The sequence below is a fragment of the Pseudonaja textilis genome, chromosome 7 (genome assembly GCF_049901715.1).
Source record: "Pseudonaja textilis isolate UNSWEBS1 chromosome 7, rPseTex1.2, whole genome shotgun sequence".
In the NCBI taxonomy this organism is placed as follows: Eukaryota; Metazoa; Chordata; class Lepidosauria; order Squamata; family Elapidae; genus Pseudonaja; species Pseudonaja textilis.
In genome coordinates, this window is record NC_141996.1 from 53,914,302 (window position 1) to 53,930,662 (window position 16,361).

At 38.0% G+C, this 16,361-nt stretch overlaps 1 protein-coding gene across 1 annotated transcript in view; it reads left to right on the forward strand.

Moving 5' to 3' along the window:
* Window positions 1–16,361, forward strand: part of UBASH3A (ubiquitin associated and SH3 domain containing A) — a 38,116-nt gene that overhangs the window by 6,706 nt on the left and 15,049 nt on the right. The window contains exons 3-7 of the mRNA XM_026713624.2: window positions 1,888–2,074; window positions 2,873–3,071; window positions 3,414–3,583; window positions 4,746–4,954; window positions 15,917–16,034. Coding sequence (XP_026569409.1) covers window positions 1,888–2,074; window positions 2,873–3,071; window positions 3,414–3,583; window positions 4,746–4,954; window positions 15,917–16,034 — 883 coding nt within the window. The remainder of the gene's footprint in view (window positions 1–1,887; window positions 2,075–2,872; window positions 3,072–3,413; window positions 3,584–4,745; window positions 4,955–15,916; window positions 16,035–16,361) is intronic.

Here is a 16,361-nt window from a genome sequence, read left to right on the forward strand (position 1 = left end):
GATTTGTGACTGTTTCCCACCAGCTTAGAATCCCTCATAAATAACAGAGGGCAACACCCCCAGAAAATTAAACAAAAGGCAGCAACACACTCAAAAAACGGATATGGCCATTCAGAATAGAAACAAAAGAGGTGGGATAAGAATCTGCCAAGGAAAAATCACACATGCTAGCACTATTTTTTAGTGACACATGGATGGCTGGACAACTGTTTAACTTGGCAGTGAGGAAAGATTGCTTTGTAATCAGAACTACCAGAAACTGACATGATCAGATTCTTTAAAACTGTGATTATTAAATGTGTAAAAGTTGTAACATTTACAGTTCTGAGAACAAATATTTATTTCTTATTTATTTCATAATATTTATATGGCTGCCCATCTCACAGACAAATGACTGTGACTGGCATACAACCAAAATATGCTTCTGAAATTGGGGCTTATTTAAGAAAATCTATACCAAAGATCTTATTGTAGGCTTAGCTGTTACTGAACCACAACTCAGCCTTTCTAACGTTTCAGGGCGTGGCTTCTAGAGATACTGGGAGGTGCACCTCAGGTCAACCAGGCTGTCTACTCCTGTCTCAGAAATGAAGCTTCAGTATAAACCTTAAGCTGCTTTGGACTGCTAAAGCTAAAACGAAGCATAAATATTTAACGTAGTACTTAAAGGAGCTAAATAACAACAATTTTTTTTAAAATTACAGAGTTATTATTAATGCCAGCTGCATTAAAAAACTTGATTAAGGGAGATGAATGTAAACCTTTCTGATCTCTCCTTACTGATAAGCATTCTAAAATTATTGAATAGTGATATTCAAACAGGCATGCAAATCTTGATTGTAGACGGTAACTGCCTTCAGTTAATAAAAATCTTTGTTTCTGAACTTTTTTTTTAACTGAGGAGAGAGGAGGAGTCCTGCTGATGGATCTTCCTCTCCACCATATTTCATTTTTGAGTGCATGAAATAGGCTATTTCTCCCTATTCATTCCTCTCATCCAGAATGCATTCTTCACAGTTTCAAAGAAAGATATTTAATCTTGAGAAGGATGATCCTAGGTTAGTGGTATCATAGTCTGAAGGAACATTGACCCATTGGCACAAGTAAAGGCAAGGGCTACTCAGTTAGTAAAAGACTTGGAAATCAATTCATTGGATGAACAATGGAGGAGGTGGGCATGTCTGGTTTTGCTGAGGAGAAAATATGACAGCAGAAATCTAAATGGTTGCCATACAGAGGAGTGAGTTGGCTTTTCTCTGTTGCTCCATAAGGCAGGAACAAAACCAATTATGGATTTAAATTAGGTACTAGGAGGATTTTCATGACAATAAAAAAACATCTTTGAAAAAGCAACTTTGGGGAAACCATGACCTGGATGATAGAAAATCTCCATAAACATGATGATAAATTTTCAACTAGTGATTTGTTTCCCTTCAGTGGTGGTCATCAGATAATCATCTGTCCGAAAAGCTTTAGCACAACTTGACCTGAATAAAAAAAAGTAATATTGTGCTACTACTTTTCCCATTCTACATTTCTATGTGCAATTTCTGACAAGTTGAGAGATTAACTAGGCTTTATGAAACATGTGAAGGGCCATACTTTAAAATAGGTTGAGAGTAGCATGTATTCTGACAGAATTAGCCAGTTTTTAAGAAGTGGAGTGGGTACTTTAAGGATTTACAAGGCTTAAGAGAGCTGTTTTCTCCTTTAAAAGTATTCTAAAATGCAAGAAATAGTTACCTAATTTTTGACTTCTCCATTCTCAGAAGGGAAGCCAGTAGACCTTACCTAGTCCTAGATCACGCTTCTTTGCATTCTGAAAATCTTCTTTGCGGCTGAAAAATGCAAAAACAACAACTAATCCATTCTAATTTTTAATTGCAGGTTGCATTCTCACCGCAATGATCCTTCTTTAGAAGATCCCATTCCTCAGGAATATGCCCTCTATTTGTGTCCAACAGGCCCCTTGAATGACGGTCTGTTGGAGTTTTGGAGAGAAAGCAAATGCCAGTGTGGAAAAAACAAAGCCCATGAAAATTTCCCACACATTACACTTTCTGACTTCTTCACAGTAAGTTACTTTTGTGTGTGAGGTGACAATGGCTCAGATAAGGTGACAATGGCTCAAATAACATTCTGGTATCTCTTATTGTTGCAATCTTCCCTTGCTATGTAAAGCTTAGCGCACTATTTGGGTTAAGCTAAAGATTAAGCTCAGGGGTAATTTCACTCTGCATGTGTCTGGGATTTGTGTCACATTACCTTACGATTCTTATACCAGTGGCGCTTTTCCATAGCTGTGCTTATTAACTTCATTCTCATCTGTGGTACAGGAGAAAATACTATGAAGTTTATTTTTCAGTGTTAACCCCCGAGATGTTGGGCAGGTAATTAATAGCCAAGCATTTTTGCCTCCTTAACATTTTCTACTGAGTGACTCTCCACAGCCCCTGCAAGACACTGTTGCCAGTATTTTCTTGTGCTTTTTCAACTCCTTTTTTTCTCTTGCTGCAAGAAGAAATGCTGCAAGAGAAACAGAGAAAGTGGAATGCAGTAGAATAGAGTGGAACGCTGACTGGATGTTGGTTTTTGTACAACCTTGGTGTTCCGCTGGAAGAGTTCCAATTTGTTCATGAGAAGAACTGAGCAATTGCTGTCAAGAAAATGGTCAGGAGACTTGTGGCAGTATGAAAAGTGTCTTGGATTTCAGAAGTGAAGCAAATAGTTGGATGAAAATGACCTATACTTATTTCAGTTGCTATTGATCATATCCTTCTCATCTTTACTTTAAAGGTTTTAGTTTTATGTATTATACTACATTCAATGGTCAACACAGCTGTTGGTAACTCAAGAGCTTTGTTTTTTCCAGTGTGAAGACCAAAAAGTTGATGGTTTATATGAAGCTCTGGAAAAAGCCGGTAGCCAATTTTCAAGAAGTTTTCCTGTGATGATTTCCCTATCACTACATTCATCCAGCACCTACATTGGCTTCTTTCTTAGTGATGGCCCTGCAAATGTCATCAAATTATTCGCTGCTGCTTTTGCTGCAGAGGCCACAGTCTTAGCAGGTAACAATAATCCAGAAGTCATAATGTCTACAAGCAGAGAAGCAGGTTTGTGAGAAGGGAAACTGTCCTTTACATTCCCCTTCTATATAACAGCCCCTTCTGTGTAGCTTTGTGGGTATTGGAATATATTCTAATGCTTGCCTGTATGTATTTAATTTCTAAGAATACAGGAATCTACGTACACCACTGAAAGCAAGGGGGCTATTTTCTGAAGGATTAGTCATATGATTTCTCTGTGCATCAGTTCAATGCTGCAATACTTTTTCAAATGCAAGCCTGAGAATAATACAGTAATACCTGATACAGCCTCCTAGGTACAGTTTGGTTATGTTTTGTTCGTAGATTGCTGTGTGAAGCCTTCAGTAAAGCAACTCCACCTCACTTTAGCCCACAAATTTTATCCTCATCATCAAAAGACATTGGAACAACTGGCCAAATCAATCAACCCTATGCAAAGTTGTCAGTGGGTGGCGGCTCTCTATTCTAGGGATATGCGCTTCGTCCATTATCAGGTAGGTGCATTACCTGGAATCCATCCACTTCAGGCTTGCTCTGTTTCTAAGTTCACCCTTTTTTGTATCTTTTTATAGATTTTTAAAATGGCACTCAAAAAGACATATTAATGTCCATACATACAGTAGACTCATATATGGATGGATTGAATCTGTTGATATATGGATGGATTGAATCTGCTCTGAATCTGTTAAAGAATTATTCAAAGCAATATTCTTGAATGCCATTTTCTATTGTTTCATTAATACACAAATCTTGTACACTTTTTGCTCGAATCATTATAACTCATACATAGTTTAGATGGGAATACTGCATCATATAATTTTGAAAATGTTGAACTTACAGTAGAACTGAGTTTAACTTCATGAAATACAAACTTGATAAGTTTTCACTAAAATGTAAACCAAAGTAATTTTTCTATCATATTTGCATGCTCTGTTTGTTAAATCTCTTAACCTTAAAATCTGTGAAAGTTTGAGCAGTGCTTAAGAGTTTGTGAAACCTTTTAAATTTTCAATATTTCTGCATAAATAAAACATGATCACCATTCACCACACAAATGTGAAAAGTAGATAAAAACAATCCAATTAAACAAATGAATCAAAAACATACTTCTCAATTTATTTATTGAGGAATTTCTTATTGAATTAAAATTTGAATCATACACATAAAAATAAGCATGGTGCAAAATCATAGAGATCTGAAAAAGTTTGATTTAGCCATAATAACTGTACATTACTGAGCAACTATTTTGGCTGTCATTGATAATTGTGTTGTAGAATACAAGTGTTCCTTCCATGATAACGTTTCACACAATCAGATTATCACATTCTTGAAAGTTCAAGAGCATTACCTTGTCCACCCCATGTTTTCTCCTACTATTAATATAATGTGGTTGATCTTCCAGCAGTCAAATCCCATATCCTTCTTGTTAAATAAATTATATTGAAATCAATGGGATTTAATTCTGAAGTGAATTTTGGAAATATTCTTAATCAAGTGAAGGACATGCTTAATGATGTAAGGCTATGGTAACAATTGCATTTCAACATTATGAATCAGGTTAATGTATCAAATAAAACATATGCAAATGTAACTTTTCTTGGATTTGACAAAATATTTTTCAATTTAACACTGACTTTTTCACTGGCTTCTGTTAAGGTTTTGAGGGCCTTATTCCAATACAAGCCTCAAAATATTGATGAATTAATGTTGAATTCAGGGGATCTTATATATGTTGATCGGTCACAGCAACATGAAATATGTGATGGATGGACAATTGGTATATCTCACCAAACTGGATGCCGCGGATTTCTTCCTGAAAATTACACAGAAAAAGCCAATGAATCAGATACCTGGGTAAAACACAGGTTAGTATTAGTTGGTTGAAAATTTCTTAACTCTTCATTTTAGAGACAAAACCTCACTTGCAGCATCACAAGATGATCAGTCTGGTGATTAGCTCATAGGCTGAAGGTTTCCCCATCCCAGCTTTGTGTGCATATGTGTGTGTTTGAGAGAGAGAGAGAGAGGGAGGGAGGGAGGGAGGGAGGGAGAGAGAGAGAGAAAGAGAGACCTTTACCAATGCTATCCCTATCTAAATGCAAATCAACATAAAAACATGTAACAGGCAAAAGTTATATCATTGCACTTCAAGGAATATGAGCAACCCAGCCAATGTATAGAATTGGGTCTCAGCTTTGTATCTATTATTTTAGCATTGCAAGACAAACTCATGAAATCAAAATGAAAATGAATATATTGTCATGGCCTTTAAATTGAGAGATAATCTTACAACTGTTTCTTTTATATATACTGTATGTATGTATGTGTGTGTGTGTGTGTGTGTGTGTGCGCGTGTGTGTGTTTTTCTTAAGTTTTCGCGGGTACTTACATGTATGGTATTCAGCTTTGTTGGGGTATTTTCCCACGTCATTGTAGTTGTGCTTTTAAAGTTGTAGCAACGTTTCGGCAGAATCTCATCTGCCATCATCAGGCTTCTGTATAGTGTTCGTCTGTGAGTCAGACTTTCACAGCCGTTTCTGTTTCAAATTTGGTGCTAGCCTACTGCTGTGCCAGAATGGCTTTTTCTTCATCCTGATTGGTTGGGAGTCTTGGTCTTGGAGTTTGCTGTGTTCTGCTTGATTGGTGTTTCTAATATCTTCTGTCTGTTTTGTAGCTTTTTTTGTCTTGATTGGCTGGCAACATTGTGTTTCCTGTATTGGAGGCTTTTAGTACAGCTTGGCTCGGAGTAAACGGACTGCTATCATTTATTAGGAAGCTAGATTTCATCTGGGTGCCTGGTTGGGGTGTGTTTGATCTGGAGTTATCAGGGGGGATTTGTTTGTACCCAGGTGTTTGTCTGGCTTGTGGTGTGGAGATTTTTTTTTTTTTGAGTGCAGGTTTCCAGATAATTGACAGTCTGGTGGAGTCATCTCTTTTATTCATGCTTTCAGGACTTTTTTCAATCTCTATGGCTTCTCTGATAATTCCGTAGCTGGGGTTTTCTATAGTGGCTAGGTTTTTGGTGCCATTGAAGGCGATGCTATGGCTTTCATGTGTTGGACTAGTGAGGAAGTGTGTTCCAGCTTTTTTACTGCACTTTTGTGTTCATCCAGGTGCGTACTTATTCTTCTATTGGTCTGTCCGATGTATGTGGCAGGGCATGATGTGCAGGGGACTTCATATACGCCTTGGTTCAATTTTATCTTTGGGGTTTCTTAGGATGGCTGCTATTTTTCTGTCTGTTTTGAAGGCAGTCTTGATGTGATGCCTGTGTAGTATCTTACTGATTTTGTCTGTAGTACCTCTTATGTAGGGCAGGACAGCTGTTCCATAGGTTTGTTCATCTTCTAGGTCTCCATTATATCTCAGTGTGTTTTTGTGGATCAAGCCAGTGATTTTGCTTTTGTGGAAGCCATTGGCTGTCAGTACTTTAGTCAGGGTGCATAGTTCAGTCTTTATGTGTGTCTTGTCTGCCAGGCGTTTGGTTCTGGCAATTAGTATTTTGGCCACGGAGTTTATCTGTGCTGGGCGGTGGTGGGATTGGGCATTGAGGTAGCAGTTGGTGTGTGTTTTCTTCTGGTATATGGTGTGCCCTAGAGTGCCATCTGTTTTTTTCTAGATTAGTACATCTAGGAATGGTAGTTGTTCATTTGTTTCTGTTTCCATGGTGAATTTCATTTTGGGGTGTGTGCTGTTTAGGTGTGTTAGGAAATTGTTTAGGTTTTCTTTTTCATGGGGCCAAATAACAAATGTGTCATCGATGTATCTTAACCATAGTTTGGGTTTGTGGGTGGCATTGGCTAGGGTTCTAGATTCAAATTCTTCCATGAACAAGTTTGCAATGATGGGTGACAGTGGTGATCCCATAGGGGCTCCTTCAATTTGCTTGTATCTTTGTCCTTTGTATATGAAATATGTGTTGGTTAAGCAGTGTTCTGTTAGTTCCATGAGGTGTTTGGGTGGTTGGTATTTATTTCTGATGATTTCGGGAGTTTCTTTTATCGGGACTTGAGTGAATAGTGAAACCACGTCGAAACTTACAAGCAGATCTTCTTGTTCCACATGTAGATCTTTGATCATTTCAAAGAGGTGGTATTAGTTTTGTACATGTGAAGCTGCTGCTTCAGCATGGGGCTGTAGCTGCTTTGCTAGGTATTTGGCTAGGTTTTGTAGTGGTGCTCCTCTGGAGCTGACTATGGGTCTGAGAGGTATGCCTTCTTTGTGTATTTTGGGGAGGCATGTAGTTTGGGGCATCTGGAAGATTTTTCTCTTGGGATGATCGTTTGTTGGATCTCTTTGCTCATGTGGCTGGTTATAATTTTCTTCTTGGTTATTTTTTCCAGATATGTGGTTGGGTCTGTGTTTATGGGTTTGTATGTGGAGTCTTGGAGTAGGTCTGTCAATTTTGTTTTGTAGTCTTTTCTATCCATTACTACTGTGGCATTACCTTTATCTGCTGGAAGTATGCTGCTGTCGTTCCTTAGGGCTTGCAAGGCTTTTAGTTCCTCTTTGTGCAAGTTGCTTTTGGGTGGTTTGCTTGTGCATAGGATGTTAGTGACTTGGTGTCTTATTCTGTCAGCTTCATTTGTATTTAGTTTAGTTAGGCTGGATTCCACTCCACATATGATGGATTCTGTGGGGATTTTTTTGGGTACTATAGCATAATTGAATCCTTTGGTTAGGACATCTGTTTCTGTTTTGGTGAGTTCTCTGTTGGAAACGTTGTATACTAATTGTTTCAGGTGTTGTTGTGAGTATAAGCATTCCGTCTTCCATTAAACAATGTGTCATCTGGATATAAATATCTCTGTGCAATAACAATCAAAATTTACAACAGTATACATTGTATTGGTATTAATTTTGCAATCTTACAAAAATAATATTGTATGTAGTAAACCTATTCATTTCTCTCTTAACATATTTTCTAATAAGAATATAATAATAACATTAAACATAGTAAATCTAATAGTCATATCAATAACAGTCATCACATTGTGTACATCTCTATCTTAACATACTTTCTATATTTCACTAATCTTCTTTTATTTCTAACTTCCATTTTTCTTCTCCAACCATCAATAAAATAATTCCCATGTCATATAATATTCAGTTTGTTCTTTCTCCTTAATTGCAAGTGGTAATCTATTCATTTCTGCACATTCTAATATTTTCCTAATCACATTCTCAATAGTAGGAATCTCTTCACTTTTCCAATTTTGTGCAAAAACAATTCTACTTGCCGTTAACAGATGGATAATTAAATATGCATTCCCTTTACTATAAGTTTCAGTAAAATCCCCAACAAAAATATTTCTGGCTTTAAGTCAATACACTGCTTTATTATCTTTTCCAGTGTGTATTTTTGTCCAGTATTTTTTTTTTTGCTTCTGCACATGTCCACCACATATAATAAGACCCAGGTATCTGGTGGAACTTCCAACATTTAGCTGACTTATCTTTAAACATCTTTGCCAATCTTGCTGGTGCAAAATGCCATCTATAAAACAAATTTTATATAAATTTTCTTTATATGCAGTTGACATTGTTAATATATAATTCCTGTCCCACAATTTCTGCCATTTATCTAATTCTATTGTGTAACCAAAGTTTTTTGCCTGTGCTATCATTGTCTCCTTCACTTGTTTCTCTTCCAGTTTAATGCTCAATAAGTAGCTGCACAGTTTCTTTATCAATCCTTCTTCTGTCCCTGTTAATATCTAATTCTGTTAGTTCTTTATAGAAACCATATAATTTAGCATCTTTCTCATGTCTAGAATGTATCTGCACTTGCTAATACCATGTCATATCGATCCCTTGATCACTCAGTTCTTGTTTAGTTTTGAGCTCTCCCTTTTCATTCAAAACATCTTTCTATCTAACAATATTTCCCATATTAATAAAATTTGGATGAATCAGTGCTTCCATTGTTGAAAGCCAAACTTCAAATAGTGTTGCTCTCTAATTTTCTCCCATATTTACAATAGTGCATTCCTTATGTAATGTCTTTGAAAGTAACCATATATCTTATTCAGTGGTGGAATTCAAAATTTTTTACTACTGGTTCTGTGGGCATGGCTTATTTGGTGGGCGTGGCTTGGTGGTCATGTGACTGGATGGATGTGGCTTGGTGGTCATGTGACTGGGTGGGCATGGCTTGGTGGTCATGTGACTGGATGGGCGTGGCCAACTCAATGTCACTCATATCAAGGGGGGCCTCACCTGCCCCTCCCCTCCCAGCCATTCCTTGTCACCCAGCCTCAACTTATCTATAGTTCTATAAAAATGTTGTTCACCCTTTTTTGACTTTATTATCTGCATACTATAGATGTACTTTCATGGACCATTGAAAAGGGAAAATGGCTCACATGCTTTACCCAAGAGTGTGATAGGCAACAGGCTTTTAAGGGGCTGCCACAAAGAAAGGGGGACAATGTATTTTCCAAAGAAGCAGAAGGCAAACAAGAAGCGATGGATGGAAACTGAACAGCGAGAGAAGCAACCTAAAACTAAGGAGAAACTTCCTGACAGTGAGAACAATTAACCAGTGGAACTGCCAGAAGTTCTGGGTGCTCAATCACTGGAAGTTTTTGAGAAAAGGCTGGACAGCCATTTCTCTGAAATGGTATAGGGTTCACCCCAAGGTCCCTTCTAAGTATTATTCTGACACCTTTCCCAGGATTTCTACTCAGAGTTTGGCATCCTCAGTTTTCTTGCCTGAGCTGGGGTTGGACTAGAAGACCTCCAAGGTCCCTTTTCAACTCTTGTTAAACACATGTGTATTTTATGCTCTGGACTATTGACATTGAATGCATGTAAACCCTGAAAAATATCTGGTAGCCCTGGGCAAAAGAAAGGCAGAAAAATCACTCTAGGTGTAGGGACAGTGTAAAATATTAACACATGATAAATAATGGAACAATTAAAAATAATAGCACAGAGTTTTATCTCTCTCTTCCTATTCTCTCTCTCTCTCGCACACACACACACACACACACACACACACAGAGCACTTAACAGACAAGCATTTTGGAAGCAGCTCCTTTAAATTTCTCCAAGGCTGGAGTGCATTCCCCCACCCCCTCTGTCAAGCCACACTCTTTTTCACTCCAGACACTTTAACTTACACGGAAAGCGATACTTGCAGCATCCATAGGGAATCCTTGGAGAAGTTTTTAAAGGACCTACTACTTTCATTTCTTTTATGTTGCAAAAGTGCTCCAAGGCTCAATTCACCCCCACCCCCTCTGTCAGACCACACTTTCTCACTCCAGACACTTTAATTCACATGGGGAAAGTGATACTTGCAGTGTCCATGCCATTCTTACTTTCCCCCGGGAAGAAAGGGGACGTGGGGAACGGAAAACTAGGAGAGTGATCGCAAGTGAGAGACCGGGTGACCGGGTTGGGGTGTGGCCAGCCAGGGGTCACCACCGGTTTGGCGACCTATGCCAAATAACCGCTACCGGTTCGCCCGAGTAGGTGTGAACCGGTTGAATACCACCTCTGATCTTACTTTTCCCAAACCACAAGAAAGCATGCCTGCCTAGTTGCAGGTCATGTCCTTCCAAAGTCAATAATCTTGTATGCCTCAATGCAATCCTCTCTTTCATCCATGTTAATACCGCTGCCTGATAATACAATTCCCAATTTGGTAATCTGAAACCTCCCCTATTTCTTTAATCCTGAAGCATTTTAAAGCTAATTCTTGCTTTTTTCCCTTGCCAGATATATTTTAATGTTATTTTATTAAGTTCCTCAAAGTATTTTTCCCAGTCTTATCGGAATTGTTTGAAATAAGTATAATAGTCTCGGCAACATATTCATTTTAATTGTAGCTATTCTTCCTATCAATGATAGTTGCAGATTTTCCCATTTTTACAGATCTGTTTTAATTCATTGCATCAATTTATAATAGTTATCTTCCTTAATCATTACACATCTTGCTGCCAGTTGAATCTCTAAGTATTTTACTTTCTTAGTAAACTCAATATCTATTCTCTTCATTAATTTTTTTCTGTTTATCTGTAAGGTTTTCACTGAAATCTTAGATTTTTCTTTATTTATTTTTAATCCTGCCACTTCGTCATACTCTTCTATTTTTTTAAATTAATCTGGGCCCTGTTTCTTGTGGATCCTCCAAAATAAAAACTAAATCATCTGCAAATGATTGTAATTTATACTTTTCCATTTTTTATTTCCATACCTTTTATCTCTGTATTTCTGACATTTCTATTTAATACTTCCAGTGTCAGTATGAATAATAGGGGAAACAAGGGATATCCTTGCCTTGTACAACTGTTTCTTTGTCTTTGACAGCTAAGGGTGTGTTTTTTAATGGTTTTTGCTTAAAATAGCTATGGAGGCATTTTTGGTTGTAGATGCTAGAAAGCATCAAAATAGATAGATGTGCTCTAAAGGGGAAATATGTTGTTTACTCTGCATAAAATGCAGTTTTAATTATACCACTAAGGAATATTAAGAAAATGGAATATTGATAGAATAGAATAGAATAGAATAGAATAGAATAGAATAGAATAGAATAGAATAGAATTCCTTATTGGCCAAGTGTGATTGGACACAAAAGGAATTTGTCTTGGTGCAAATACTCTCTGTATACATAAAAGAAAAGATACATTCATCAAGAACCATAGGTACAACATTTAATGATAGTCATAGGGTGCAATAAGCAATCAAATCATACTAGGAAACAGTCAATATAAATTGTAAGGATGCAAGTGACAAAGTTACAGTCATACAGCCACAAGTGGGAGGGGATGGATGATAAGGACTGATGAGAAGATTAACAGTAACAGTACTGCAGAGTTTGTAACAGTTGAACAGTGTTGAGGAAATTATTTGTTTAGCAGAGTGATGGCTTTCGGGAAAAAACTCTTCTTGTGTCTAGCTGTTCTGGTGTGCAGTGCTCTATGGCATCATTTTGAAGGAAGGAGTTGAAACAGTTTATATCTGGGATGTGATGGGTTTGTAAATATTTTCGCAGCCCTCTTTTTGACTTGTGCATTATACAGGTCCTTGATTGAAGGCAGGTTGGTAGTAATTGTTTTTTCTGCAGTCCTAATTATCCTCTGAAGTCTGTGTTTGTCCTGTTGGGTTGCAGAACCAAACCAGACAGTTATAGAGGTGCAGATGATAGACTCAATAATTCCTCTGTAGAACTGTATCAGCAGCTCCTTGGGCAGTTTGAGCTTACTGAGTTGGCGCAGAAAGAACATTCTTTGTTGTGCTTTTTTGATGTTAGGTGTCCATTTTAGGTCATGTAATATAGCAGAACCTAGAAATTTGAAGGTCTCTACTGTTGATACTGTGTTGTTTAGTATTGTAAGAGGTGGTAGTATGGGAGGGTTTCTTCTAAAGTGTACCATCATTTCTATGGTTTTGAGTTTGTTCAGTTGCAGATTCTTCCGGTTACATCATGAGGCAAATTGTATAACCTCCTGTCTGTATGCAGATTCATCATTGTCTTGAATGAGACCAATCACTGTTGTGTCATCAGCAAACTTCAGTATTTTAACAGATGGATCATTTGAGATGCAGTTATTTGTTGTGACTCGGAGGTTTGAACCTGCTCTGTCAGAAGACATAGGCTCAAGTGATGAGGAAGATCTGGCATTAAGGTTTGAGACTGCCTTGTTGAGTGACATAAATGGGAGTCAGAAGGAAGAGGAGGACTTGGCTCTAAGATTTGAGCCTGCTTTGCTGGAAGTTTCGGAGTCGTCTTCCTCTCCAGAAACTTCCCCCCTGATTGTGCCTCAGGTGTCGGCAGATAATCAGGAGAGCGTGCCGGAGTCATTAGCTGAAGATCAAGCCGAGAAAGGCTGGTCTGATGCAAGGCTAAGACGCAGGCAGAAACGTGACATACAACGTAAAAAGAAAAGAGACTGACATGCCCCTCAGGGAATATAAGGAGGCGTGTTAGCTCTGAATCCCTGTTCGGGTCAAATTGTCTTTTGGAGTTAGCAGTTTGGATGAATTATTCTGTGTGATGGTCACTTCTGATTTATTGCTTTGCTCGTTATCGGACTTGGTAGGCAGCTTCTGGGAAAACTGCCAAGGACAAATTCAGCCAAGGGAAGTTAACTCTGTCGTTTCTGTTTCTGTCTGTTTGAGTATTTTCCTTTGGAAATTTGGACTTTCACCTTGTGGCTACAGGTGAGACAGAACAGTCATTAGTACATAGGGAGAAGAGAAGTGGAGAAAGCACACAGCCTTGGGGAGAGGGCTGTGCTAATTGTACAGATATCAGATGTCATTCTGCCTAGCTTCACCTGCTGCTTCCTGTCTGTTAGGAAGCTTATTATCCACTTAGAAGTGTGTTCAGGTACCGCTAGTTGGTTTAATTTACTTAGAATAATGTCTGGAATGATGGTATTGAATGCTGAACTGAAGTCTACAAAGAGGACCCTTGCATAGGTATTTGGAGATTCAAGGTGTTGTAGGATGTAATGCAGAGCCATGTTAACAGCATCATCTGTCAATCTATTTACTCAGTATGCAAACTGCATGGGATCTAACAGCGGATGTGTTTCAGGTGGGACAGCACAAGCCTTTAAAAGATTTTCATAACTACAGATGTTAGAGCAACTGGTCTGTAGTCATTCAGTTCCTTGATGGAGGGCTTCTTTGGCACTGGGATGATGGTAGAGCGTTTGAGGCAGGAAGGAACATAGCACATCTCTAGTGGTCTATTGAAGATTCAGGTGAAGATGAGGGCCAATTGGTCAGCACAGACTTGTAAGCAAGAAGGAGTTATTTTGTCTGGCCCTGGTGCTTTTCCTGGCTTTTGTCTGTGTAATAGATCTTGTACTTCTTTTTCTGTGATCACCAGAGGTTGTGAACCCAATGGGTTGGGACCAGTTGTAGAAAGCTTGGCTGTTGTTGGAGTGTTTGAGGTGGGGGTTGTGAAGATAGGTGGCTGTAGTTTCCTTTCAAACCTGCAGTAAAACACATTCAAGTCATCTGCTAGTTGTTGATTTCCTTCTGCCTGGGAAGGTTTGCTATAATCAGTGATGTTTTTAAGAGTTTTCCATGTTTGCTAGTTCATTTGTTGAGAACTGATTCCTTAACTTTTCAGAGTAGCTTCTTTTTCCTGCTTTGATCTCTCTTGTTAATATGTTTCTGGCCTGACTGTATAGCATTCTGTCACCTTTTCTGTAGGCTTCCTCTTTGGAATGACATAGCTGCTTAAATTGAGCTGTGAACCAAGATTTATTGTTACTATATATTTGCAGGTTCCTTGTTGGTACACATAAGTCTTCGCAGAAGCTGACATATGATGTTACAGTATCTGTGAGCTCATCTAGGTCTGCAGAGGTATCTTCAAAAACATTCCAATCGGTGCAACCAAGGCAAGCTTGGAGCTTCAGCTTTGCCTCATTAGACCAAGTCCTCACTGATTAAATTGTTGGTTTCATGGTTTTAAGTCTTTGTCTGTAGGCAGATACAAGGTGAATCATGCAGTGGTTAGAGTGTCGCACAGCTGCTTGTGGTAAAGACCTATAAGCATCTTTTACTGTTCTGTAGCAGTGGTCTAAAGTATTTTTGCCTCTGGTGGGACAATTTACATGCTGGAAATATTTTGGTAGCTCTTGCCTTAAATTTGCTTGATTGAAATCCCCCAAAATGTTGGGAAGGGAATCTGCGTGTTTGGCTTCAGCCTCCATAATTTGATCAGCAAGAGTTCGTAATGCCTTGTTTACACAAGCTTGTGGAGGAACATACACAGCTATTAGGAGAAATAAGGAGAACTCACATGGAGAATAAAATGGCTTGCAGTTGATATGTAAAGACTCTAAGTTTTCATCACAGAATTTATATATTATAGTTATATCCTGAGACCAGCTGTTGTTGATATATAAACATAATCCTCCACCCTTTGTTTTACCTCAAGTCTCTTCAATTCTGTCTGATCTAAATGTCTGAAATCTTGGGATGTATATGGTGTTGTCTCCATAAATTTGTGGATTAAGCCTGGTTTCAGTAAAACAAAGAACTGCAGAATTGTAGAAATCAGAATTTCATCTATTTAAGAGATGTATTTCATCCATCTTGTTAGCAAGTGAGGGTAAATTAGTCAGAAAGATTGAAGGGAGAGAGGGTTTTTTCCCCTTTTCCTTAGTCTGTTTAAAATTCCTGCTTGTTTACCTCATCTCCTTTTTCGACACTACTGCTTTTCTCCTTTGTTTGTTGTAATCCATAGCACTGGGGAATTAGTTAGAATCTCCTCCGCATTTGCAAAGACAGGGGTGGTGGTGAGGAATCAGAAAACTGCTCCTTAAGGAAACATTGCCTAATTCTTAGCAGATGGTCTTGTGAGTATGAAATCTGTAATGAATTGCATATAATAATAAAGAATAAAGAAACCATTAGAGAGCATTCCACCGAAGCAGCCGTTGTTGGTGCCATCTTGGCTATCTGAACTATATTGCTTCTGAACTTTCTATCCTTTGTCACTAAATGGTTCAGTTTCACTGATTAGCACATTGAGTCCATAATTCTCCTTCTACTTATTCCCTATTGTCAACACCAAGCTATTTTCAAATACAACTCCCATTATCACAGACCATTCACTATACTGAGTGAGTTTATGAAAATTGTAATTATCTGGAGAGTACTAGAATTCCTACTTCCCACTTTAGTCACAGGAGAGAGTCTTGTATAGGTTCAGATTTCTTGGTAAGATCACTGTGTTCCATTTATGAGGGAAATTACTCTTCTGAGATGTGTTGTCTTACATTCAGTTCAAAGATATACGTGATTCCAAATTTTCTCACTGTTTTCTGTTTTGTTCTTTGCTATTTATGTTTCAGAGAATATATTTTATCTGCAGATGCAGGCCAACTTCCTAAGAACCAAATCAAAACTTGCTTTAAAACAAAGATTCCAAATCCATTGCCAAGGAATTTAGCCAAATTGCTTACTCATCAGGTAAACTGAAATTCAGGGATCTTGATCTATGGATATGTGTGAGAATGAAGAGGAAGACAAGTTTAGGTATTAAACATTTAGATGCAGGAAACATTTGTCCAGTTTTCAAATTTTACTTCAGGATTTCTAGATGAAAGAGTAACATTAACAAAATTGCCAAAGGGCAATTTCAAAAGTCAATCAATTTTTTTAAAAGTTACCCTAAAGATTTCATTCTATGTAAATCTATAGCATATACATAAATAAATTCTTCCTGCAATTTTTTTGAGAAAGTATCTTAATTGACTAAGTTCAACCTTTTCCAATCTGGTGCTTTTTCAGAGGTAT